The sequence below is a fragment of the Strix aluco genome, chromosome 18 (assembly GCF_031877795.1).
Source record: "Strix aluco isolate bStrAlu1 chromosome 18, bStrAlu1.hap1, whole genome shotgun sequence".
Taxonomy (NCBI): Eukaryota; Metazoa; Chordata; class Aves; order Strigiformes; family Strigidae; genus Strix; species Strix aluco.
In genome coordinates, this window is record NC_133948.1 from 1,520,763 (window position 1) to 1,542,916 (window position 22,154).

The 22,154-nt window shown below is 54.1% G+C and overlaps 1 protein-coding gene across 5 annotated transcripts in view; it reads right to left on the reverse strand.

Annotated features, from left to right (window-relative positions):
* Positions 1-431: 431 nt before the first annotated feature.
* Positions 432-22,154, reverse strand: part of SGSM1 (small G protein signaling modulator 1) — a 47,244-nt gene continuing 25,521 nt past the window's right edge. Inside the window, exons 10-26 of one of the 5 annotated variants that reach the window (XM_074844093.1) lie at positions 20,500-20,567; positions 19,921-20,084; positions 19,328-19,457; positions 18,038-18,217; positions 16,609-16,747; positions 16,182-16,246; positions 15,640-15,785; positions 14,902-15,030; positions 14,037-14,219; positions 11,703-11,774; positions 10,591-11,157; positions 10,262-10,386; positions 8,961-9,043; positions 8,314-8,423; positions 7,940-8,036; positions 7,365-7,532; positions 432-6,909 (exon numbers count right to left, since the gene is read on the reverse strand). In XM_074844093.1, the coding sequence (XP_074700194.1) occupies positions 6,821-6,909; positions 7,365-7,532; positions 7,940-8,036; positions 8,314-8,423; positions 8,961-9,043; positions 10,262-10,386; positions 10,591-11,157; positions 11,703-11,774; positions 14,037-14,219; positions 14,902-15,030; positions 15,640-15,785; positions 16,182-16,246; positions 16,609-16,747; positions 18,038-18,217; positions 19,328-19,457; positions 19,921-20,084; positions 20,500-20,567 (2,515 nt within the window). In that variant the 3' untranslated portion in view covers positions 432-6,820. Of the gene's footprint in view, positions 6,910-7,364; positions 7,533-7,939; positions 8,037-8,313; positions 8,424-8,960; positions 9,044-10,261; positions 10,387-10,590; positions 11,158-11,702; positions 11,775-14,036; positions 14,220-14,901; positions 15,031-15,639; positions 15,786-16,181; positions 16,247-16,608; positions 16,748-18,037; positions 18,218-19,327; positions 19,458-19,920; positions 20,085-20,499; positions 20,568-21,509; positions 21,573-22,154 lie in introns of all 5 variants that reach the window. The other 4 variants (XM_074844088.1, XM_074844087.1, XM_074844092.1 and 1 more) reach the window with 4 other exon arrangements.

The window sequence follows — 22,154 nt, forward strand, 5'->3', positions numbered from 1 at the left end:
CACGCGCTGATTCTGACTTTGAAAAATTCCTTGTCAGCAGCTTAGCGAGCACAGAAATAGCTCAGTGCAGATTAACTCCACTGGAATTACTGTTTCATTAATGGCAGCAGTGAGCATTTACCAACACGCATTCAGCAATGGGAGGAGCTTTTCCCAGACCAAAGTTGTTACAGGACTTGGTATTTTGCTGTGGCTCTGAGCACTCATTAAAAACTCGTAGTTTTTCTAGCAACAAGGAGCAGGTACGCTGAGGAGGGAAGTAGAAATCTGTCCTCAAAACGAGGAGAAAAGCCCCCGAGCATCCCCCCGCTCCCCATTTTTGGGTGCAGCAGTTCCCCCCGTGCTCTCGGCAGCAGCACTGCTGAAGGCCCCAGCGCTGCCTTGTCAGGGTACACCCCACACGTGCTGTCTTACCAGGGACTGCGCAGCCGTAAAGAACCACCAGGATTTTATTGATTTGAAAATACATTAACCATAGAGAATAGAGCTTTAATTTTTCCTTTCTGAACAACAATAAGGAACAGTTTACATAAAAAAAAAAGCATGAATAAAATAATATAAAACAGATATTATACCACAGTGTGGAATTCAAATAATCTAAGAACATTAGCAGCACTCCTACAAATAGATTAAAAGCTGTAGTGCTCATTAAGCTCAGATAGAGCAACTCCCAGAGACCAAAATGGCATCCAACATAGAAAAGCAGCAATTCAGTGTAGGGCAACATAAAAGTCTAGTGCGGGTACATCAGATACATTCATAACCCCGCCACTGAGGGGTAACCCCCGTCCCCGAGAGCCGCAGCAGGGTGACAGCCCAGCGCCACCCGCTCGCCCCGCCAAGCCCTCCAGAACACACCTGAGCCCTCGGGAAGCGACAATCGTGGGTCTAAGGTTACAACCGAGTTGGATTTTCAACAAAATTTTCCTTAATGCTGTTTGTGAAAACCAGCTTTTTCCTTCCCTGGCTCCTGGGAATCACACTCCAAGAAGAGACTGAATTTCTAAGAGTTTAAGTAAATCTTCTTACATAGTCACGAAGTTTTTAGTATCTCAGTATCCAGTGTTAGGATTTTCAATTCTTTCACTTCCTTAGCAGTGAAGCCACACCGATTCTTAAAACTCCCACGTACTTTTTGAGACCTTGTGCATAGTTTAAATTTTAGCTTTGACTTATTAAAAAAAAAAAATTTAAAAGGTGCTTTTACAAAAAAGCTGATGAAAAGTGGCCTTCCTTGCAGGATCGGCCCCGCAGCCGGTGGGGACACGGCCCTTCATGTGCCAGCACCTCAGGAGCAGAGGCTGTCACCCACAGCTCCGCCTCCGTGTGCAAAATCAATTTAAAAAAGTAAGTTCTTAAACCACTGAACGGGAATTTAAGGTTGAATAGGGTTATCACTAATCTAAGACGAGACACCTGTTAAAAGACTGCTATGGCTATTCCATCAACGTACATTCTCCAGGAAATTCAGGATTCAGACAAAGTTTAGAAGAAACCCAAACATTACGGCACCACAACCACCTTAACTTTGGCCCACTGCCACCATAAAACATAAACGTGGTGTGACTGGGGAGCACAAAGACTTCAGGTGCCTCAGTGAGCGATGTGTGTTTATCTGAGGGCAGGCAACGAGGGCAACGACCTCGAGTGGAGATCGCTGGAGCGCCTGAAGGAGCAGGGAACACTGAGTGGCATTTTATCCACTTCACGGTATCTGAAAACCTCTATCAGAATTTCTGAAAACTGGTTCTGGTGAGAGTTATAACCCTTCCATATTGCTAGAAAACTCACTTCACCTGTAAGTTGTGCTCCTTCACTATCAATTTGTGCTCACGCGACAGTAAAATGCTGAAAATGTGCCCAGAACTGCTTGGTACTCGTGAAAATTCCCAGAGTGAAAGATATTTGACAGATGTTTAGATGAAATGAGAATCATTTTGGCCCCACTGATGAACAGGCTCTGAGGCTACCACTAGCTGGACAGCAATGCCACAAGAGAGAGCAGCAATTTAAGACAGCCGAAGGTATTTTTTTAAAGCAAACTTATGTGATGAGAATCCTGAAACTGGTCCCATAACTATTTTGAGGACTGTTTGCCACAGTGGCTCCCAGTGCAGAGAATTAGCCAGCTACTTAAAATAAATGGGGAAAGGAAGGAAAACTAGCCAGCCAGGTTAAAATAAGTAAACAAATAAATAAAGGAGAAAGAATAAGAAGAATCTTATCCCATAAATTGCTCTTGGCCACAAGGCTTGTGCCTCCAGGGTGGGATTTAGGGATGGGCTCAGCTTGCCCACGGATGGGTGCCCCCCAGAACTGCGATTCCAAGGCACCACACCAAGAGCAGTCACTGCTCTTCATCTGTTTTTTACTTCTCAGCGACAATGTTGCTGAGACCTGCACTTCTACTGCTGGCTCTAGTTAGAATAAAAGGAATATTTGGAAATGTTAAGGGACGTTCAGAATGTATGAGGCTGGATGAGAGCAGAACAGGTGGCTGCAAGAAGTTCCCGTGCAAGAAACCCTCTCAGCCTTCACGAAAAATGTTAATAGCAAAGCAACTGAGAGACTCAGTAAGAGAAAAAGGCCTATAAAAATTACACATTTAGGAAGAAAGACAACTTCTAAAGCGTTCACATGAGTAACACTAAGAGATGGGGACCAAGAGTTATGTGGTTGGTTGCATCAGCAGAAAGCTCAAATGCAGAAAGAGGATCCGTTAGTGGCTCCCGTGGGGGAACACGGGGCACAAACACTCTGTATTTCAACACACCAGGATTATCTGCGAGCTGAGCAGCTCCAACAAAAAAGATAAAGCGAAAACCCCACACCCCCTGCAGATGCTCTGCCAGTGGAACTGCTCGGCCCATCCTTCACTGGGGCTCAGCTCTGGAGTGGCCCAGGATGGGGAACGTGGGCCGGGGGCAAGCGGGATGAGGGGACGCAGTGGCCTCCAGCAGGAGGCACAGCAGCTCGACCCCGCGTCCCCCAGAGCTCGTAGCGCCATGGCAGGGGCTGCATTTCAGCTGCGCGGAGCTGCTGGGATGAGACGTTCCTCTCCCCGGAGGAGCCAGAGAAAGTGACTGTACATGGGCAACGCGTTCCCCCGCGACCGGCTGCTCCCTCCGCGGTGAACAGCCGGGACAGAGCCGTGCCGGCGCGCAGGGCCACGAGGATTCACGCTGTCGGAAACCCGGAGTAACGCTTCTACCTCAGGGTGATGTGGCAGAGGGGCAGAGCCAGGCAGGAGAGGGCCTACAAACAGCTGCGCAACAAAAACCTTTGCTGAAATTTTAGTAGCTTTTAACCATCGACCAGATCTCGAGCCCCAGGCTCCTGGGGTTGCCTCCCTGTGGGTAGACCTGAGCAAGGACACAGCTCCTGCCCCCGCCCCGCTTCCAAGATGCTCAACACCACGCAGGGACTATCACACACAGCCTGTTTGGGACGTCCCGCAGCCGCTGCCCTGCCTGTGCCCATGCCAGCAGCGCAGGCAGGGTCTGGCAGGACAGGCAGTGGGGGAGCAGCACCGTCCACCAGCGCAGAGCTGGACACGGCCCAGGGCTTCTGGCTCAGGTCTGCACGGGGACACAAAGCTGGAGCTCAGGTTCAGCCCCGAGGCCTCGCAGAGCACTGGGCAGCGGATGGTTTTCGCTGACTTTTGGAGGAGTTGGGGCAGCGCCGTGCGCGGGGGCACTGCCTGCGGCAGAGCTCGGCTCTGTACAGCTCCTGTAAAGCCCCTTCCTAACAAACGGTACGATCAGCTGCAAAGGGGAAGGACCTTAGTCCTGACATTCATACCATATTCTTTGGGCTATCCCATTTCTCTGCGACCCTCAACTCTGCAACTGTTCTGACCCAAAGCCAATCTCGGGGCAGGCACAGCCTGACTCAGTGCTGTAGCTGGAACAAAGCTTTTTTTTTTTTTCTCCTCCATTTTTTTTTTCCCCTCCCTTTTTTTCTTCTTTTCCAGTTTTAAAGTCAGAAGTAAAATCAAGCCAAGCTTGACACGATGACAGTGGTTCTGCTCTGAGCTTCCTGTTGCCATACCAGAACAATTCTCACAGCACAGAGACAGTGACAGATTGGCACATCATGGAATAGGTGCTATAGAAACCACACAGTTCTTAGAAGCAAAAGATTTCTTCTCCCCCGCCCCCCCCCCCCCCCTCAAAAAATAACCCACTTAATTCACATCTTCTCTCTCTATACTGTATATATATATTATATATAGACACGATTTTCTGGTAAACATTTACAAGATATCGGAAAGAACATTGAAAAGATATATCTCCATTTGCATAACAACACACACTCACACACTTCAGTATACAAGGACACACAGTAATGTACAATCAATAAATAAATACTTTTCCCCCCCAGAAGTTATTCAAAAAACACTGCTATTGAGCGGCCTAAAGACACTCTCAGTTAATACAGACAGCAAATATTGTGCAGAATTTCTTGGCTGTTTTTGTTTAAAAACCAAGGAAAGAAAAACAGAAGCTTGAAAGATGAAGTGTCAGTGATGTTGCTTGATAGGACCGTGTTTAAGCTGACCTACTGGTTCCCGTCCCGCAGGAGGGGAGGACAGAGCACTCCCCCCTTTGGAGAGGGTGATGCAGCCGACTGTTACCTGTCCTAGGACCTAGAGGGAACAGCAACAGCCTGGTAGGGCAGGCACGAGCTTTTTGCTCTGCTTTGTGGAAAGATGAAAGACTCACACGCGACCTGGCAGATTTGAAGCTTTTGTTTCCTGTGCTACCCCAGACCAAGCGCTCTTTGGGGATCTGCTGCAGAAAACTGCTCCAAAGCCTTTCTGAGATTGTTGGCACACACTTGCCTGTTGGGATTGAGAGACACAAGGGGCTCCCCACCGCTCTGACCCCCTGCTGCAGCCTCTTCCCCAAAGCGTTCAGTTCACTACCGTTCCCTGGTTTTTCTAGTGCAGCCTCCGTGTCCCAGAACTGCAGACAGATGAGCCCGTTTGCTCAGAAACTGCAAACCGCCTCAGCACGCTCTGCAGAACTGTTCTAAACAGTGGTTTTCTCTTCTGCAGATTTACATCTGACTCTGCAAGCAACATCTGACACATGCCACAAATAAATACAAAACACAGTCAGCACACAGATGTTCCACAGAAGGAGGGAAGGGCCCCTTTTCCCTTCTGGTGAGCAGCACTCCAACAGCAAGAGAAGAGCAGGGCCTTATCTCGCAGAGGGGAGGAGGAGAGCACGCACACACACCACACATCGCACGGAGGGGGAACACAAATTTTTGCAGCAAAACTTGAGAGCAAGTACCCTTAGAGAGAGCTACAACCCAGCATCTTCCCTGCTGCTGAAAGCACACGTTCACGGCAGCCTCCTGTGGCCGTGACAAAGCCCTCCCTGGCTGAAGTGGACCTACCACCAACCCGCCTCTCTCCTTTCCCTTTATTGTTTTTACCTGAGTTGAAAAATGAATCCAAACCCTCCGTCGCGCAGCCGTGGCACGGCACAGCAGCTCAGCTCTCACGCTGGTAGTGCTGGAGAGGCACTTCATGCAGTGTGCTCCAGGGGCTGCGACACTGGAGAGCCACTGCAGGAAAAGCGGCCGCAAAAGTGCATCTTCCAAAAGCAAAGACCACTCAGGGACCTTGGGCTCTTTTCCTCTTCACAGGCATGTGAAAGAAGCCCACCAAGACCTAACTGGAGACTTTCAGTGGACTTCGGGGGCTTTGTAGCCAGCCCCAGAAGCACACAGAAAACCTGCAGGCACCAAGGGGATTGTTTGCACTGGCTAGCTTTGAGCAGCTGGTCTTTTAATTAACAGAGGAAGAGATGGGCACCTCCAGAGGGAAAGTCAGGACAGTCAGCGAAGTCGGAGCTCTGACTTGCCCCTCGAGGAGCCCTCCCCGAACAGGGGCTGCAGAGGGACCATAAGGAGACCAGACTCCTAACACGAGCAGCTAGAGTAAGGCAGGTGAGAAAACCTCAAGTCTAGAGTTCCCAGAGGAGGTTAGGACCAGATTTACCAGTGTTCAGAGTGTTACAGAGGCTGGATTTTGAAAGAAAAACCCAATGCTGAATTCAGAGCTCTTCTAAAAATCCATCCAGAGATGAAACTCTTGTGTGCTCAGATACTGTAGTAACAAACAACATAAAAATCCCAGGGAGAGAACAGAGCCCTAAAAAAAAAAAAAAAAAATACTAAAGGGGATGCTATGCATCAAGGGGCAAGATCAAAAGAAGGGGAATTTCCGTGATCAAAGTCCCTCTCTGTTCCTGGCAGAACCTCATGAGCTTGGTAAGAAAGTGAGCACTGGCAGCACCCCGGTGTTGCCCAGGCTTGCACGGCTGGCCCCGGCTTCCCCGTGCCACCGGGCAACGGCGTGTGAGGAAGCAGCTTTATTTCCTTGTGACAGAGGCTGTCGAGCGCGAGGAGCGCCGGCAGCTCGGCTCTCACAGACCCCCAGCTCTGAGCCGCGCCGCTGGCAGCCGCCTCGCTGGTTGGGGGGGGGTGACCCCGCTTGCTGCAGCAAGGCAAGGCAGCGACTGCCCGCGTCCTGCTTCCGAAGCGAGTCCTTAGCAACGAAATGCAATCGTACGGATCTTTGGTTAAGTCACTGAAGAAGGCTGCGAAGAGCTGAGCCGGGGCCCCCGGACCTAACACTGACCACAGCACTTGGAGAGCTAAGGGTACTTCCAGTACAGACAGCAGCGTGTGTCCAACTACCTTATTTCCACAGGTGTGGCACTGGGAGAAAAAGGAGAAGGGGAGGAAGCATCGAAGGGGAGTCCCAGCTCTTCGTCTGGATGCCTCATCTTCCCCGCGGCCTTCATTTGTTCTCAATCAGAGTCTGGACTTTGTAGACGAGGTCCCGAGCCAGCTTCAGGATCTGCTTGGTGTTGTGTCGCTCGGCCATTTCTGGAACAGAGACAGAAGGAACACCCAGAGGGGCTAGACCCGAGCGGCCCGGCGCCTCGTGGGGAGCCCCAGCCTCGCAGCACTCTGCAGCTCAGCCCAAGCTGCCAATTCCTGCCCGAGTTCCCTCGCAGGGACGCCCGACTGAAGAGCCACCATCACCCAGCTCGGGATTGCAGCCAGCAGGAAGCCCAAGCTACGCTCCCTGCTCCCTTTGGCACAGCAAGGTGGGCCGTTGCCAAGGACAGCACCACCAGACCCCCCCGAGCCCAGCTGGGGCAAGGGGTCTCTTTACCATCGTGCTCCAAGCACCAGCATCGCACAACCACACGCTGCTCTGTTTGTTTTACAACATTTACCAGTATGGCCCAGCCATGACTGTCTGTAGTCAGACAGATATGTGCTGCCTACATCGGAGCAGCTGCCACAAATTCAGCCCAACAGAACACAAGCTGTACCGTTGAAAAACTTGATGATGTCTGTAAAATCCATGTTGTTCTCCAAAATGATGTCCCGGTACATTTCCACCAAAGCCAGGGCTATGAAGAGCACGTAGTGTGCAGAGGAAACGTGTGCAGCTGCCCAGATGGTCTCCCAGACGGCGAACACGTCATCGTACACCAGCTCTGTTAACAGAGGAAAAAGCCCAGCACTTACTACCCCAGCCGTGGGTTTACGACCGTCCTGGCTCACAGCGGGCACGGCAGCATGGGGAGGACACACTGGGTGGTTTCTTCCCACAGAACCTGTTCTAGTTGGAAGCAATAAGCATCTGAGAGACAAACATTCCGGCCTGCGGCGGGTGGCACAGGCTTCGGGACACAAACCCGGTGGAGGCTCAGCAGCAGCTCTGGAACAGCAGGTTCTGTATCTAGAAAAGTCAGCCACAAATCTACCAGGGAAAGCAAAACAGGAGCACATGGTAAAAACAGAAGTTCAAACAACCGAAGCTGCGGGGTGTACTGAGAAGCGTGGCAGGCCTTGCGTTCCCTCCCCATTTGCTGCTCCCAGCTGCCTCCCTCCCAGCACACACCTCTCTTGAAGTCCAGGAGAAACCATCGGTAGCAGAAGTAGAAATGGGTGTAATCACCATTCTGGTGCATCAGCTCAAAGAGCTCGGAGTCCAGAATCTGCCAAGAAAAGAGAAAAGAAAACTCATCAGTGCGCAGCGGAGGCACCAGCCATTCCTCTGCCTCCCTCCGTGCCCACTGCTCTCCTACTGCACCACAGCACCTTCCACGCAGCTCCTCCCTCCCTGGCAGCCCTGGCACACGTTGCTCCAGGCTGTCGTTATAGTCCCTCTTGTTTCCCACCCCCAAAAACTCCTCTCAGCCCCCCCAAGACCCCTGTCCCAAGATCAGCTTCCCCACTCCAGCCTGAGAGGCTGCCCCGTCCCTGTGCCAGGACCTGGATCAGAGATCTCATGTTGGCAAAGTGGGTGTCCATGGCTCCTCCGTGGGGGAAGTTCTGATTCATCCTCTTCATCAGCTCCGTGAAACAGCTGAAAGCCAGAGCCTCTGTGCAGGGAGGGGAGACAGTCACTGCTCTGCTGCAGCTGCGCCCGCATCCCCACCCCCCCGCAGCAGGAACACCCCTCCCCGCACACAGAGCCAGGGGTCTGGCCTCAGAAACAGCCCTCACGCTGCCAAAGGTACTTGCTGTCCCCAGGTTGGGCTCCCGGGGGTCAGACAGCAGCAAGGACAAGTGGGACCTTATTAGGAAGGATTTCTTTGCAGAAGGGGCTGTTGGGCGTTGGAATGGGCTGCCCAGGGCAGGGGGGGAGTCCCCATCCCTGGAGGGGTTGAAGAGTCGGGTTGATCCAGCGCTGAGGGATCTGGTGGAGTTGGGAACGGTCAGTGTGAGGTTCATGGTTGGGCTGGAGGAGCTTCAAGGGCTTTTCCAACCCAGATGATTCTGTGATTCTAAGATTCTGTGACCTCGTCCCCAGCCGCTCCACGCTGCACATGGGACCCTCCCGCTGCCAAGGGCCCAGCATGTCCCCCCACACGCTCCCACAAAGGCGTGGGGCAAGCGGAGTGGAGCCACCCACTCACCGTCATCCAGGATGACCAGGAGAGGGGCCAGCAGGTCACACATGCCCTGCACGTAGCCAATCTCAATGTGCTGCCAGATGTAGCTGTGGGAGAGAGCAGGAAAGGCGACCTGTGAGCCCTCCCCGTGCCACCGCCTGCCACCTCGCTCGCCTGTGCCCTTGCCTCCGCTCCCGGGACGCCGGCGTTTCCCCCACGCTGCCGCCAGCGCACGGCGGCGGGCAGGGCAAATCAGGCCTGTTTATTCTGCTACACCCGTGCTCCGTCCCTCCACCAGCGGCCTGTAAATGATTAAGTTCCCGTAGTGACTTTCAGGGAAGCCACGGGAGGGTGTTGATCCAGGGCTGTGCCGTGGCCAGCACACAGGAATCAGCGCAGGGAAAAGTGAAATCAAAAGGCACAGCAAGGTGGGGCGGTTGGTCAAAGGGCAGAGACTGGTAAGAGCGTGTTAATTTATCTCTCGTTCTCACCCTTCCCCCTCAGTTCATCCTCCTGGCGCTCTCTGCCTGCTTCGCCTCCCTGGACCCCGCGTCCCAGGAAGCCGCCGGCCCGGCAGAGATGTCTTCCCATATTTGGTAGCAAGTCAAAACGTGTTCAGAAAGGGCTCAGCTCTGCTGCTGGCACAAGGGAACGATCTTTTCCATCCTGCCCACTAGTTTTCCAAACTCTGCTGTCTTGTAGGTCTCATCTCAGCAGAGATCTCCAACTCGGGCTGTCAGATGAAGTGACAGCGCTAATGAAATACCAGCTTCTCCTCATATTTGCAAGATGAGTAATAATATTTTAGCCTTCGCTGCCCCTGAAGCAGCCGCAGCTGCTGAGCTAGAGCCGAATTGAGTCGGTGAATGTCACACAGCAACCTCTTAGTCACAGGGACTAAGCAAAGAGAATCAGAAGCACACCCAGGTATCACTGTCTGCAGGGTAGGCACTAACCACTCGGCTGCTTCAGGCACTTCCTCATTAGCACCACAGCTCTGCAGGCTGATCCTCATTAAAACATTTTCTGGATATATTCTGGAGAGCAGGAGGGCTGTGCTGGGCTCAGGCTGTGAGGCAGCATGGCCGGGCAGCCCCAGGGAGCCTCCTGCTTGGGCCACCAACCCAGCCACGGGGCAGAGCAGCACACGGCAGGACGCTGCACTCCTCGCTCTGGTGACCACGAGGTCCTTGGAGACGATGAGGGGATTTGGGGGAGGAAGTCAGAGGTGAAACTCAGTAATCAGAATAAAGTTTGAGGCTCCAGCCTCAGGGTGAACTCAGGGAAACCAAGCCCCAGCGCCTGGAGCCCGCGCCCGCCCCCACCTGCACATGATGTTGCGGAGTTTCTCCAGGTTGGCGGGGGTGAAGTACCAGTAGTTGCGGTCACACCGCTGCACGTCCTTCTCAATGCGGTGCAGGTTCACCGTGTACATGTCCAGTAGCTCTGGCTGCCCAAAACAAAAGCCAAGTTGATTTGTTTTCAACTAAAAACCAAAAAAGAAAGTTGCGAGGGCAGCGCAGTGACAGGGCAGGGTTTGGGAGGAAGGTGAACAGCCCCTGCACTCACAACTGCAGGATTAGCACAGGGGAAATGCAGGTAAGTAGCGGGGCACCCAGGCAGAACCCCACGCAGTGAACGAGTCTGTACATACCGAGTAGGTGACACCCGATGAGGAGACAGCAGAGGTTTCGCTGTTGGCCAGATCAGCTACAGCCAGAGAATCCAGCTGCGGGTACAAACTCTCCATCTCCGGCTCCTCGGAGAGGTTATCTTCACTCTCCACCAAGCTTTGCTTTTCAGCTTCGCTGTCTGCCCAGCTCTCTACCACAGTCAGAGCCACGGCCTCACGATCTCGCAGGACCCCTGACGAGCTCTCACCCACGGGAACAAAATCCACGCTTCCAGCGGGGGGAAATTCGCCTTCCAGGCTGTCTTGGCCCTGCAGCTTCTCCTCCTGCCGGGCACCATCCGCGTCCTGTGGGCCTGGTGCATCGGACCCGCCGGCCTTTCCCTGAGAGCTGGCCGAGGATTTGTTGGTTTCCAGGGCACTGTCCTCGTTGCTGAAGCTGCGCTCTGAGAATCCCGATGCGATGGAGAAGTTCTGAGAAGAGGGGTGGCCAGAATCGGGGGAACACGTGCCGTTGGGAACCGTCCCGTTGGGGATCTTGCTTTGTTTGCCATCTTCCATCTGTTCCACTTCATCAACAGATTCAAATACCTGCAAAGCACAAGCCAAGAGCCCCGTGAGAGCCAGCAACCCCCCTGCACTCAGCAAACCGTTGGGAACGTGGGCATCACGGCCCCAGGAGCTGCAGAGAAACTGCAGTTAAACTGCGGAACGTGGCTCCTGGGGACGTAGTGCCCGTGTTCCCGAGTGTGGGGAGGGAGGAAGATCTGCTCTACATCTGCAGGGCTCATACAAGCAACCACTGGAAGAAAGCTCAGAGGACTTGAGGGCGTTTTAAACTTACTAGTGCTGTGCCTGGCTGTGGCTCCACATCTTGGCTATAGTGAGAGAGAGCTTCAGCCTGAGCATCAAGCTCTCATGCCCCATTTTAACCAGACTCTTGGAGGAATTTCTGGGCCGTCCTCAGCCTTTAGGTTGCTCTGCCTGGATCTGGCAGGTCAGAGCTTGGTCATCTGCACAACTCAGAGCCCACAGTCACAGAATCACAGAATCATCTCGGTTGGAAAAGACTGTGAAGGGCATCCAGGGCGGCCGGTGTCTGAACGAGCAAGAGGGGACAAAGTGCTGCCGCTCACCTGCGTGCTGGAGCTGGAGTCGCTCTGCAGCCGGGCGTGATTCTGTCGGCCGGAGCTGCAGCTCTGCGAAGACTGTGAGAGAGAGGGAAAAGGCCAGTGAGAAGGCAAAGAGCGTGGTGTCTGGAGTGGGGGGAGGCTCAAGCCATGCTATCAGAGGTGGGCACATCTGCATGTAAAGAACGAGCAGAAAACGCCTCCAATAAATTCTCATATTTGACCCATGAAATACATTCACATGACATGAACTCTGCCGTGCAGATCTGTGACACAGCGCCGCACCCCGCCTCAGCCCGCCACTGACATTTACTGCTGGAGAAGATGACAAAAAACAAAGTCCCGTCCCAGGGCAATCCAGTTCAAACACTGTATGTTTGGGTCTGAAAGGAACTGCTTTCTTCTGGCCTACAGAGAGGTCACGCTGTCTCCCTGGAGCGCAAATTTCTACAAATCTCTGTCCTAATTTGGCAGCAATGTGGCTCACTCCATCTTAGTTTACATAAAGGATGAAGTCACAGGCTATAAAACAATCCCTCCCAGCATATTAATGTTTTTTTTCTTTTCTTAAAGGACAAATATTGATGTTTCAAGCCAGACTCAGCGGAGGCAGCCCCTCTAAAAGTCAACAGCACTCTTTTCTAGCTTCCAGCTGAAGCACAGAAGGAAGCGTCGGGCTTTGCAGTGACCAGTTCAGTGCTCTTCCTGCCTCGTGGATTCCTGCCCCGTGGACTCCCTCTGAGTGAGCCCTGCCCGTTAGCTGAGCCGCCCCTGCTCCAGGCTGGCCGTCGCGCAGGAGCCTGCAGCTGCTCGGCTGTGGGGATGTGCGGAGCGTTGCAATGACGTCACGCACAAACAATGGGGTTTTAAGAAAACAGGCACTTTCAGAGCAGCAGCAGCGAGTTGTCCCCACCCTACTATTGTGGGTGTTTGCTGGGCAGGGCTCTGATGGAGAGAGGAAGGGTGACAGTTTTCCTCCATTACCATGGGAGCGTTTTCTAACAGGAAATTTCAGGTTGAGCTGAGAAAAGGGTGAACCTCTGCACATATTAACCCTGCCAGCTCCCCTCCCAGCGCATGTTCCTGGAGCAGGCAGACTGGGATGCAAAAGAACCACCACAGCGGAGGTGCTGAGGGGATGGGAATGATTCCCAGGGCTTCAGCAACGCCGGGCGTGCAGCCCACCCCTGCTCATCCCCTGCAAGAGCCGTGTCATCCACACACAGAGCCCGCTTCGGCCTCGCCTCCCTGCCTCTCTCCCTCTCTCTACACACCCGTAGCCCGCATGGTTGGGGCTGAGCTCATCTCTTTCCAAAAGCATCCATGCAAAGTCCCCAGAGGAAAGCAGATGAAGTCTCCAGGCTTGCCCTCTGTTCCCCTCCGGTGTGGCAGCGCGAGGTCAGATAACCCAGCACCGCTCGCTCTGCTGTGCCACGCTCTTCTCCTCCAAGGACAAAACCCCCACAGAAACACTCCCTGGACTCTGTACCCAGGACTCTCTTTCCTTTAACAGGCTTCTCCCTCCACACCCTTTGCTTTGGGCTGTGGGTCTAACTCCTCACTGCACTGCCAAAGCCAGGCCCACGGAGCCGGGTGCTGGGGCCCAGCTCTGTCCCATCACGGCACGAGGCTGCCCCGCGCCCTGCAGGCTCCTTCAGAGCCAGCCCTAGAGCCACCCCGCTCCTCCTGCCTACAGGCAGCAGCCCAGGCTTCCTCTGTGCTGAGCAGCTGATGGAAAAGGGAGCCAAGAAGCCCACTGACCTGTTTCACAGCCCCTCAGTGCCAGAAACGTGGTCCTCCTCCCTTCTGCTACTTCAACCCTGATTTCCATGGAAGTTTTACACCAGGAGCGCGAACCAGGTAACAAGTATCTCTTGTTGTCCAGAAATACCCATGAGGAACTTTTCACAGGACTGGTGAGAGTGCCTGGAGCAGCTCCACGAAGGAGCTCTGGGCTCCTGGCTGACTCCCTGCCCTCTCTCTGGCTTTCAGACCCTCTGTGCCCACACCCCGACCCGGGGTCACAGATGCAGAGCAGTTCAGCGCCGCTGCAGATACTGTGGCTGCAAGAACCAAAGCAGATTTGTTTGACTCCCAAGACCTCAATTCAGGCTGCAGACCAAAACTTCTGCATCAGTGCAGCAGCACACAAACTGGGGTCAGACTGCAGCAGATGCTGCCCCTGCTGCTAAATCAGAGCAGATGAAAGGAAACAGGTAAGAAAGCTCCAACCCTAACTCGCAACGGGGGCGAGAGGCGAGGAGAAGGGTGAGCAAGAACCGTGTCTCCTCCGTCCCTCCCCGCAGCACAGGAGCCTCCCCAAGCCCCCCACACCCTCACCTCGTTGCTGATGGTTGAGTCGCGGTGCATCATCCTCTGAATGTGGGAATCCAGGCTGGCCCCGGAGGAGCACTTGGCCAAAGCTGCTGCGTGCGACTCCTTCTCCCGCTGCCGGACGATGGCCTCGCAGCCCAGCCACTCCGCCATGGTGTGCTCATAGCACGTGCGGATCTGGTCGTCAGCCTGCAGCGTTTAGAGAGGGAGGGTCTTTGAATGGCTGTTCTCAGGAGAGCCCAGAAACCAGCACCTCCTGCCCCTCCCAGACAGCCCTGCACAGAGCAGTTAAGCGCACGCTCGTGTTAACTGTGGCTAGGTGGGACTTAAAGTCACCCATCTGCGGCACAGCGCCAGCCAGAGCCTGACCCACAAAACTGCACAAAAATTAGGATGGAAAACCAACCATCCATCTCCTTCCTGCCTTCCAGAGGTGCGCAGAACGCCAGCAGCCAGCAGCTGCACTCACACAGGGGAGTGTTGAGCTTGGTCCTATCAATTTTAGACTGGCTCTTAGGAAGGATTTCTTTGCAGAAGGGGTTGTTGGGCGTTGGAATGGGCTGCCCAGGGCAGGGGGGGAGTCCCCATCCCTGGAGGGGTTGAAGAGTCGGGTTGACCCAGCGCTGAGGGATCTGGTGGAGTTGGGAACGGTCAGGGTGAGGTTCATGGTTGGGCTGGAGGAGCTTCAAGGGCTTTTCCAAGCGAGATGATTCTGTGAATTCCTGCTTACCTGGGGCTTTCTCCCACCTCCTATCTACAGCCGCGGTACAGAGGGGACCCAACGCCCCGTGGGTTCACACAGACACTTCAAGCTGTGAAATATCCAGGGCAATACAGCGGCCTGCCGAGCCGGCAGCACACCCAGACCAACCTCTTTCCTTTCTGCCTCCGTCATCCCGAACTGATAATGGCCCAAAAGGAAGGGCCAGACAGCCTTCCTGATCTCGTGCTGGATCCCGCCGTAGTAGATCAGCCGCAGCAGCTCCTGGTCCTCGTAACTCTGCGGGGAGAGCTCTGGGTCAGCGCGCGGACGCAGCCAGGACCGCAGCCCATCAGCTGGCGGATGCGAGGGCAACCCCAGCCCAGCCACACCACCCCTCAGCACCCAGGGTGCTGCCCAGACCCTGCCTGCCCGCAAACTCCCTGCCCGTTCATTGCGGCTGCGCTCTCAGAGCTCCACTTGGGCTTAAGCGCAGCCAGGGGCCCGTGTGGACGGACATTTTGGGGCAACACTGGCTCACCACAGCCCCCTGAAGTGAGTCTGAGCCCCGGCAGCGCATCAGGACTGTGGCAGCGGTTGCAGCTTTTTGGCCATCCCACTGTAACAGTGTGCTGGGACCCCCCGCAAGACCACAGCACTCAGGGTGACAGAGGCTGCTGCAGACAGGCTGCGAGCAGACACATGCTATGGAGAGCAGCCTTCATTCTCCAGCTCCCTCGTGTCGAGAATTAGGAGCCCTGTGCTCTGTGCAGGCTGGGGCAGGCTGCCCCACTTCTCAAGGAATTCCTCAATTTGCTTTACCTTACCATGCTACGACTGGTTAAGCGACGCTGCCCTGGCCATCCCAAGCCCACCACAACTGGCCTGTCCCCACAGCGCTGGCCCTACCGTGCTGTCCTGCAGGTATCTCTGCCATATGTCCGCAGTCAGCCCCGCGCTGGCGCTGCAGGGCACGTCAGGAGACACGATGTTGTGGTGAACCAGCGCAGACAGGTGGGTTCGCACCGTGGAGAGGTGTCTGCAATAGGCCAGCCCTGCATCAGGCAGAAACAAATATTCAGCCAGGAAAGGCGGGGAGCTGCGGGGACAAAGGGCAGGGGAAAGCTCTGATCCATCTCGTCCCTGAAGGAGACCCGTGGAAGCTGCACCCAGCCTGAGCAGCAAAGCAGGGAGTCTACTGGGACAGGGCGGCATCTCATCGCCTTGTAGCACCAGCACTGCTGCTCGCTGGGCTGAAGTCCCCAGATCTCATTTCAGATGTTTGCTTCCAACCCTGAGCGTGTGTACACAGGGCCCTGCATGCCACAGGCTGGTCCCAGTGCCCTTGGCCACCGCCCAGCCACCCCAGCACCACTCCCAGCCCCAAGGCCAGGATTTCAGCCCTTGCCCATCACGCGTCTCAAGGCATCGTGGATGTGCCAAGTACTCACAGCCATAGAAGGCCCGGGAGAGGATTTGGTACTTCATGTTGTCACACAAGAGCTTCAGCGGAGCTCTGCCAATAAAAACATAGAGGATGTGAGGAGAGGAATCGCTCCCACACATTCGCTCAGCCCCTGCTTTGACCTGGCTGTTCCAGCTTTGCCTTCAGAGGAGCACTACAGGACCTCTGCCCACTTGAGAGCAGCAATTCCTGCTGCACAGAGCAGCTGAGACATCCCAGAGGAGGGGACAAGCCTCACTTCATGTCCCACTGGTCCCTGCAAACGGTCCCTGGACAACTGAGCCAAGTGTGAGGCTGGAGACACCACCTGCACCATAACTGCTCTCGCTCAGCCACCCCGCCGGGCTTTCACCTGTGACCCTCGTTTTATTTTACCCGTGTTTCTCCAAGCAGGCGCAGCAGAGCCGTCGTACCTCTCGTGGCTGCAGCCGTTGGACGGCCCACCGTCAGAGGAGCCGCTCTGAGAGCAGGAGGAGCAGGAGGACTTGCGGGTGCTGGGTTGCCACATGGGAGGCAGGCCAGCGCCCGGTGCGTCCATCAGGTCCTGGGGCACTGTAAGAGGGCGGAGAGGAGCATCAGCTGCCGCCTGGCACAGCCCTGGAGTCAGCTGAGCCACGGGAGGTCAACTGAGAGGAGAGTTTTGATCAGCAAATGCAGCATCCCACACTTCCCAAAGAGAGTCCAGCCACCAGGTAGGACCCACAGCAGGTAATCACAGCACCAGCACTGGTGAGCTCAGGAGAGGGGAGGGAAGAAAGAGGGGGAAGGAAAGAAAGAAAGAGAGGGGGAAGGAGGAAAAAGAAAGAGAGGGGGAAGGAGGAAAAAGAAAGAGAGGGGGAAGGAGGAAAAAGAAAGAGAGGGGGAAGGAGGAAAAAGAAAGAGAGGGGGAAGGAGGAAAAAGAAAGAGAGGGGGAAGGAGGAAAAAGAAAGAGAGGGGGAAGGAGGAAAAAGAAAGAGAGGGGGAAGGAAACAAAGAGCATTGATGAGAGAGAGAACCATCTGTTAATTAACTACAGTGCCTTCAGCAAGCTAATCTCAAACTGCCAAGTGCCAACCAAGGCAGAAACAAACAGCCAACCCAGAGAGACTCAAGACAAGGGGCTGCAACAGACTGTCACGCAAAAACCATGATTGAAATCACCCGCTGTCCCAGGAAGAGCAGATCACTGGAAGGGAAAAGCCCCATCTCTCAAACACTGGGATCCCACCCAAGATTGTGGGAAGGACGGGAGCATCCAAATCACAAGACAGGAGATAAAGACTTCAATGAAGAAGTTGAGAGGGACTGCAGGAGCAAGTAGCTTGTCATGTTGTCACTTGCTAAATCCCTGCTTCAACTCAGAAGCGCTCCTGGAAGGGCCTCGGACCCTGCGCAGGTACCGCCCCGCAGAGCGGCCGGGCACCAGGGAGCCCAGGGGAACGGGCAGCCCCCCGAGCCCCCCGCTCAGGGGGGGCCTGGCCTGGAACAGCCCCTGCCCCTCGGTCTTGGGCCTCCCTAGGAAAAAGGCCATCGTGATGAAGGTGAACTGTGGGATGCTGAAAAAGATTCATGAATAATCATCCTATTTGCTCCTCCTTGGGAATTAAATTGTGGTAGAAATTCCAGCTTCCAGCTGGGAGAGGGCTTCCTCGCTCACCCTTGGTCTCAGCGACCCTCCCTGCTTGTGATATTGAGTAACTGATACTAGCAAGAAAAATGTTGCAATATTCCTATTTCCCCCGTACTGAGCAGGTGCTGATGGGTCGGTGACGGTCAGCAGGGACAGGGGACACCTCTGCAGGGACTGTCAAGTGACAACACAGGAGAGTAGTAGCACCAGACACAAACAACAGCCGCATTACACTGATGCCGAGTGGTCCCCAGGGAGGCAAGGGGAGGTCGGGACGTGATGGGGAGACTCGGAAATCGTTTAGGGATCACCACCATCGTGCTCGCAGCTGGAGTCCTCGTGCTCTTCCCTCTCACAGCAGTGATGGAGACCACAGACGCAAGGAATGGGTGAAAATTACCATTAATGGTAACTAGAGACACAGAGAGAGGACAAGGGCACAAATGAAAGGGGAGAAAGGAAGAATCTGTAGAGAAGAAGAACTGATGCAGTTCCACCCCCCTCTGGGAAGGTCCACAGGAACAACATAGACTTTGATGATGCCAGCTGAGGAGATTGCAGCAATTCATTTCACAGAAAATCTGGCCCCCAGCATGGAATTTTAAGGGGTAGATCAAAAGGAAGCTACAGAAAGGAGCATTTCTATCTGCTATTTTAGCCTCAGATTTTTATCTGACTCACTGAATTGTGTTAGTCAGCTAAAGGCAGGAAGAACTAAGTATAATCTTAACTGATGTTATGGAGGAGTCACAGGAGATGTGATTGCCCCGCTCTAGCCTCAAAAATATAGCAACAAGGTTTTGATCAAATTTCATAGCTTTTTAAAAGCACTCCACAAGTCTTCTCTTGGTTTTCCCCCTTATAGTCATCTACAACATTCCCAGGGGTCAAAAAATTGTTCTTAGCATCCCACAGAAGAGTGAGGACAAATGTACAGTCACTTCAGGCAAGCACATTGTTCAGATCATTCCCAACCAGCCCTTAAGAGCAATTTCTGGTCTGGTGAATCCAGCAGCATCCTCTCCCTTGTGCCGTGAGCAAGGGAGCAGACACGGGGGTCAAGCCTGGCAGCACACAGAGAAAGAAGGGTGCTGTAACCTCTCCTTTGCGCTGCAGAAGCAACGCTGAAGGAACACCACTGGATCTAATGTGGCACTTGCTGGTGACAGCAAGAGAAGAATCAGCCCTGGAGGCTTGTGATGGTGAAAAGTGACCCCGAGGAACGTGACCAAAGTGAACTTTACTACTCAAATTATGTACCAGAATTCTTTTTTCCAACCGTTAAGGCAGTCACAGCCTGCAGCTGCAGAAATGAAGGACGTGGTAGCAAGTGGAAGGTTAAAACAAGAAAATAAAAGCCCCAAACCAACGATGTTGAACAAAAGGCAGCACTGCCACAGGCAAAGCCCGTTTCTCTGGGCCACTTCCTGGCATGATGGGCCACGTGCCCGTCAGTGCAGCATCCCCGGCTGCTCACACCCCCCCATAACCCACCTGAACCCCTCTCTGCCAACGCACTCACCAAATTCCGACTGTGTCCCTGGGTAGATTATTCTGAAAACGTAATCTGTGGCTTCATCATCTTCCTTGTCGGATGCAGACTCGGAGGAGCCCTGGGGACTTCGCTTCCTCAGCTTGGGAAACACCTTCCCCTAGTGAACAAAACCTGCTCTTCACGAGCCGCCCCACGCCCAACCACGCGGGCCAGCGTAGCCACTGCTTTGCTTGCCAAACTCCTGCCCAACAAGAGCGCGTGCTTCATCAGCCTGGATGAGGTTTGCATGTTCCTTGGGCTGCAGCAGCCTTTGGATTAAGCTTTCAATTACCCGGGGGATCTATCAGCCTGTTTGTGCACAGGGAGAACCAAATCCCCCGGCGCCCCATGGCCACCGCTCCCACACCACCTCCCTTCTGATGTGCTCACAAGGGTCTGTTTAGCTGGGCAAGGCCCTGAGCTAAACCAAACCGCCCTACCTCAAGCCCACCTTCCTTCCTAGTTTTGGGAGGGGGATTGTTTAAAATGCAGCAGCCGCTAACATCAAGCAGAGGGTCCCTCCCCAGCAGCTCCGCTCTGAGACACAGCGCAAGGAACAAGCCCGGTTTCGGGGTGCCTACCTTTCCCCGCTGCGACCAGAGGGGTGGATCCAGCTGCCCGTGGGGCAGGAGGCCGTTCTCCAGGCAGGACAGGAACTGCAGCAAGTGCCCTCCTCTGGGGAACCGCAGCGGGGGCCTCTGAATCCCGTCCTGGCTCACCAAGACAACCGTGCCACCGCTGTCTACTATTAGCAACGGTGACAGCAGAGAGAAGACACAGACATGAATGAGGGGAAACATTACCAGTCAGAAATGCAGAGGGCGGGCAAGAAAGCTCAGGGAATTGTCTTTCTGGTATGGAAAAGAAAGACTTTCCTGCTTGTTCGGATTCTTCTCCAAGTCCATGACAAGTCTGGGGCCTTGGAGAAGGCTGGTCTGGGAGATCACACCCTTGAAAACCACAGAGCACTGCTCTGCAGGGAGCACTGCCTGGCCAAGCACCACAGCCAGGAGCTGGTTTAAAGGTTTCCCTAGAAGCATTTACACACTAGTGACTGCCCAGAGCTCTGGGCATCTGCCCTGGAGCAGAAGCAAAACATCCCCAGAGGGATCTGATGTCAGGGCGCTAAGAGCCTCCAGCAGCCCCCGCTCTGGCCTTACCTTGCTGGTGGCAGTGCAAATAGACGATCTCCTCCAGGCGAATAGTCATGGCGTAGTCCCAGTACACGCTGGAACAGAGAAAGAGAGGAAGCTGTGAGCTTCAGGGATGCAGGAGGCTCTGCTGCTCCTCACATCAGCTCCAGACCCTGCCTCCAGCTACCCTGGCGCCAGGGGAAGCTACAGAAATGGTGAGGTCCCAGCAGCACCACGACTGCCACGAAGCCAGCCCGAGTGACAATGTTTCTCCAGAACCAGTAACTGTCCCTGCCGCTACAGCTCAACCAGGACAAGTCCAGTCCCACCTGCCCTGGGCTGTTTCTTTACCCTCATGTCATTCCCAGACACAGACAATGTCCCCATGGATCCTGGCAAGGGCAGGGAGGGACATGGAGCCCTGCAGAGCTGAGGACTCTCCTCTGGGCACCCCGGAATGGACTCCCCACCCTGCTGCGGTGCTGGAAGAACCCCACGAACCTGGTGGGAGCAGCCCCAGAGCCCCAAGGGAACGTGGCAGTGCAGTCCAAGCCTGGGCTGCCCTGCTGAGCTCCTGTCCCTAGTAGAAGGGGAAATAAACCCTCACAATTTTTTTTTTTTTTTCCCAAAGCTGAAAATACATTTGGTCCCACTTGCTTCTGTTTGAGAACTGCACTCCCTCAGCACAGGCACCTCGAGGTGCCTGAGCAAATCTAGAAAATGCTGGGAGAGCTGCTGGTCACCGGACAGGGCAGAGGGTCAGAGGGTCACCAGGAGGAAACCGGGGAAGAGGATCTGGCCAGGACACACGTGGCCTCACGCAGGGTTTCATTTCAGTGGGGAGCCTAGCAAGAGCACTGCTCTGGGAGGGTGTCAGCATTTAGTAACATCCTACTTCTTTGCAACAAAGCAATTTCCAGATTCTGAGCAGCATTACCTGTCACTTTACAAAAATATTGCTTAAAATAAAGGCTCATGAAGACAGTTAAGGATGGGAAGGGGTGTGTAAGAGTCACTCCTCGTAGATTCATACTTACTTTGTCATCTGACTCCTCTCTTCCTTGGTCACGTCTTGACACTGGGAAGTTTTAGAGCTTAGGCTGATGCCCAAGTCAAGAACTCAGAAAAGGAGTGTGGAGATGAAAATAGCATTTTAGGGGCAGGGTACCAGGCATAACGGAATGGCCCAGGGGCCAAGAAGAAAGGGGAGATGAAAAGAACACAGGTAAACAAAACCCAAAAAACTACAATTGAGAATAAACAAAACTGAAAACAAGTTTTGCTGAAGAAGATCTTTATCCTAGATTAAAGAATCAGCATCCTAAACACTCCAGCTTTCCTGAAGTGTTTGCTGATGGAAAGGGATTTTGTTTGCTTTCGTTTTGTTTGCAGCCATCAGAGAAACCCCCGCAGTCTGTGAGGCAATCCCAGGCAATGGGGCATGGCAATACACCCTGCCCAGCAAACTAAGCAGACTTCAACCCTCCTGGGGGAACAAGCTCCAGGGACACCGCTGAACCCAAGGGACTCTGAGTAGCTGCCCGTGGGATCAGGTGCAGACTGCACCGAAACAGCACTACAAAATGGCACGCACGCTGTGACCAGGGTGTGGTTATCTGGGAACGGCTCACGGCCCCTCTCTCTGCAGATACTCTTCCCCTGTTTATGAGCAACTCAGCTCC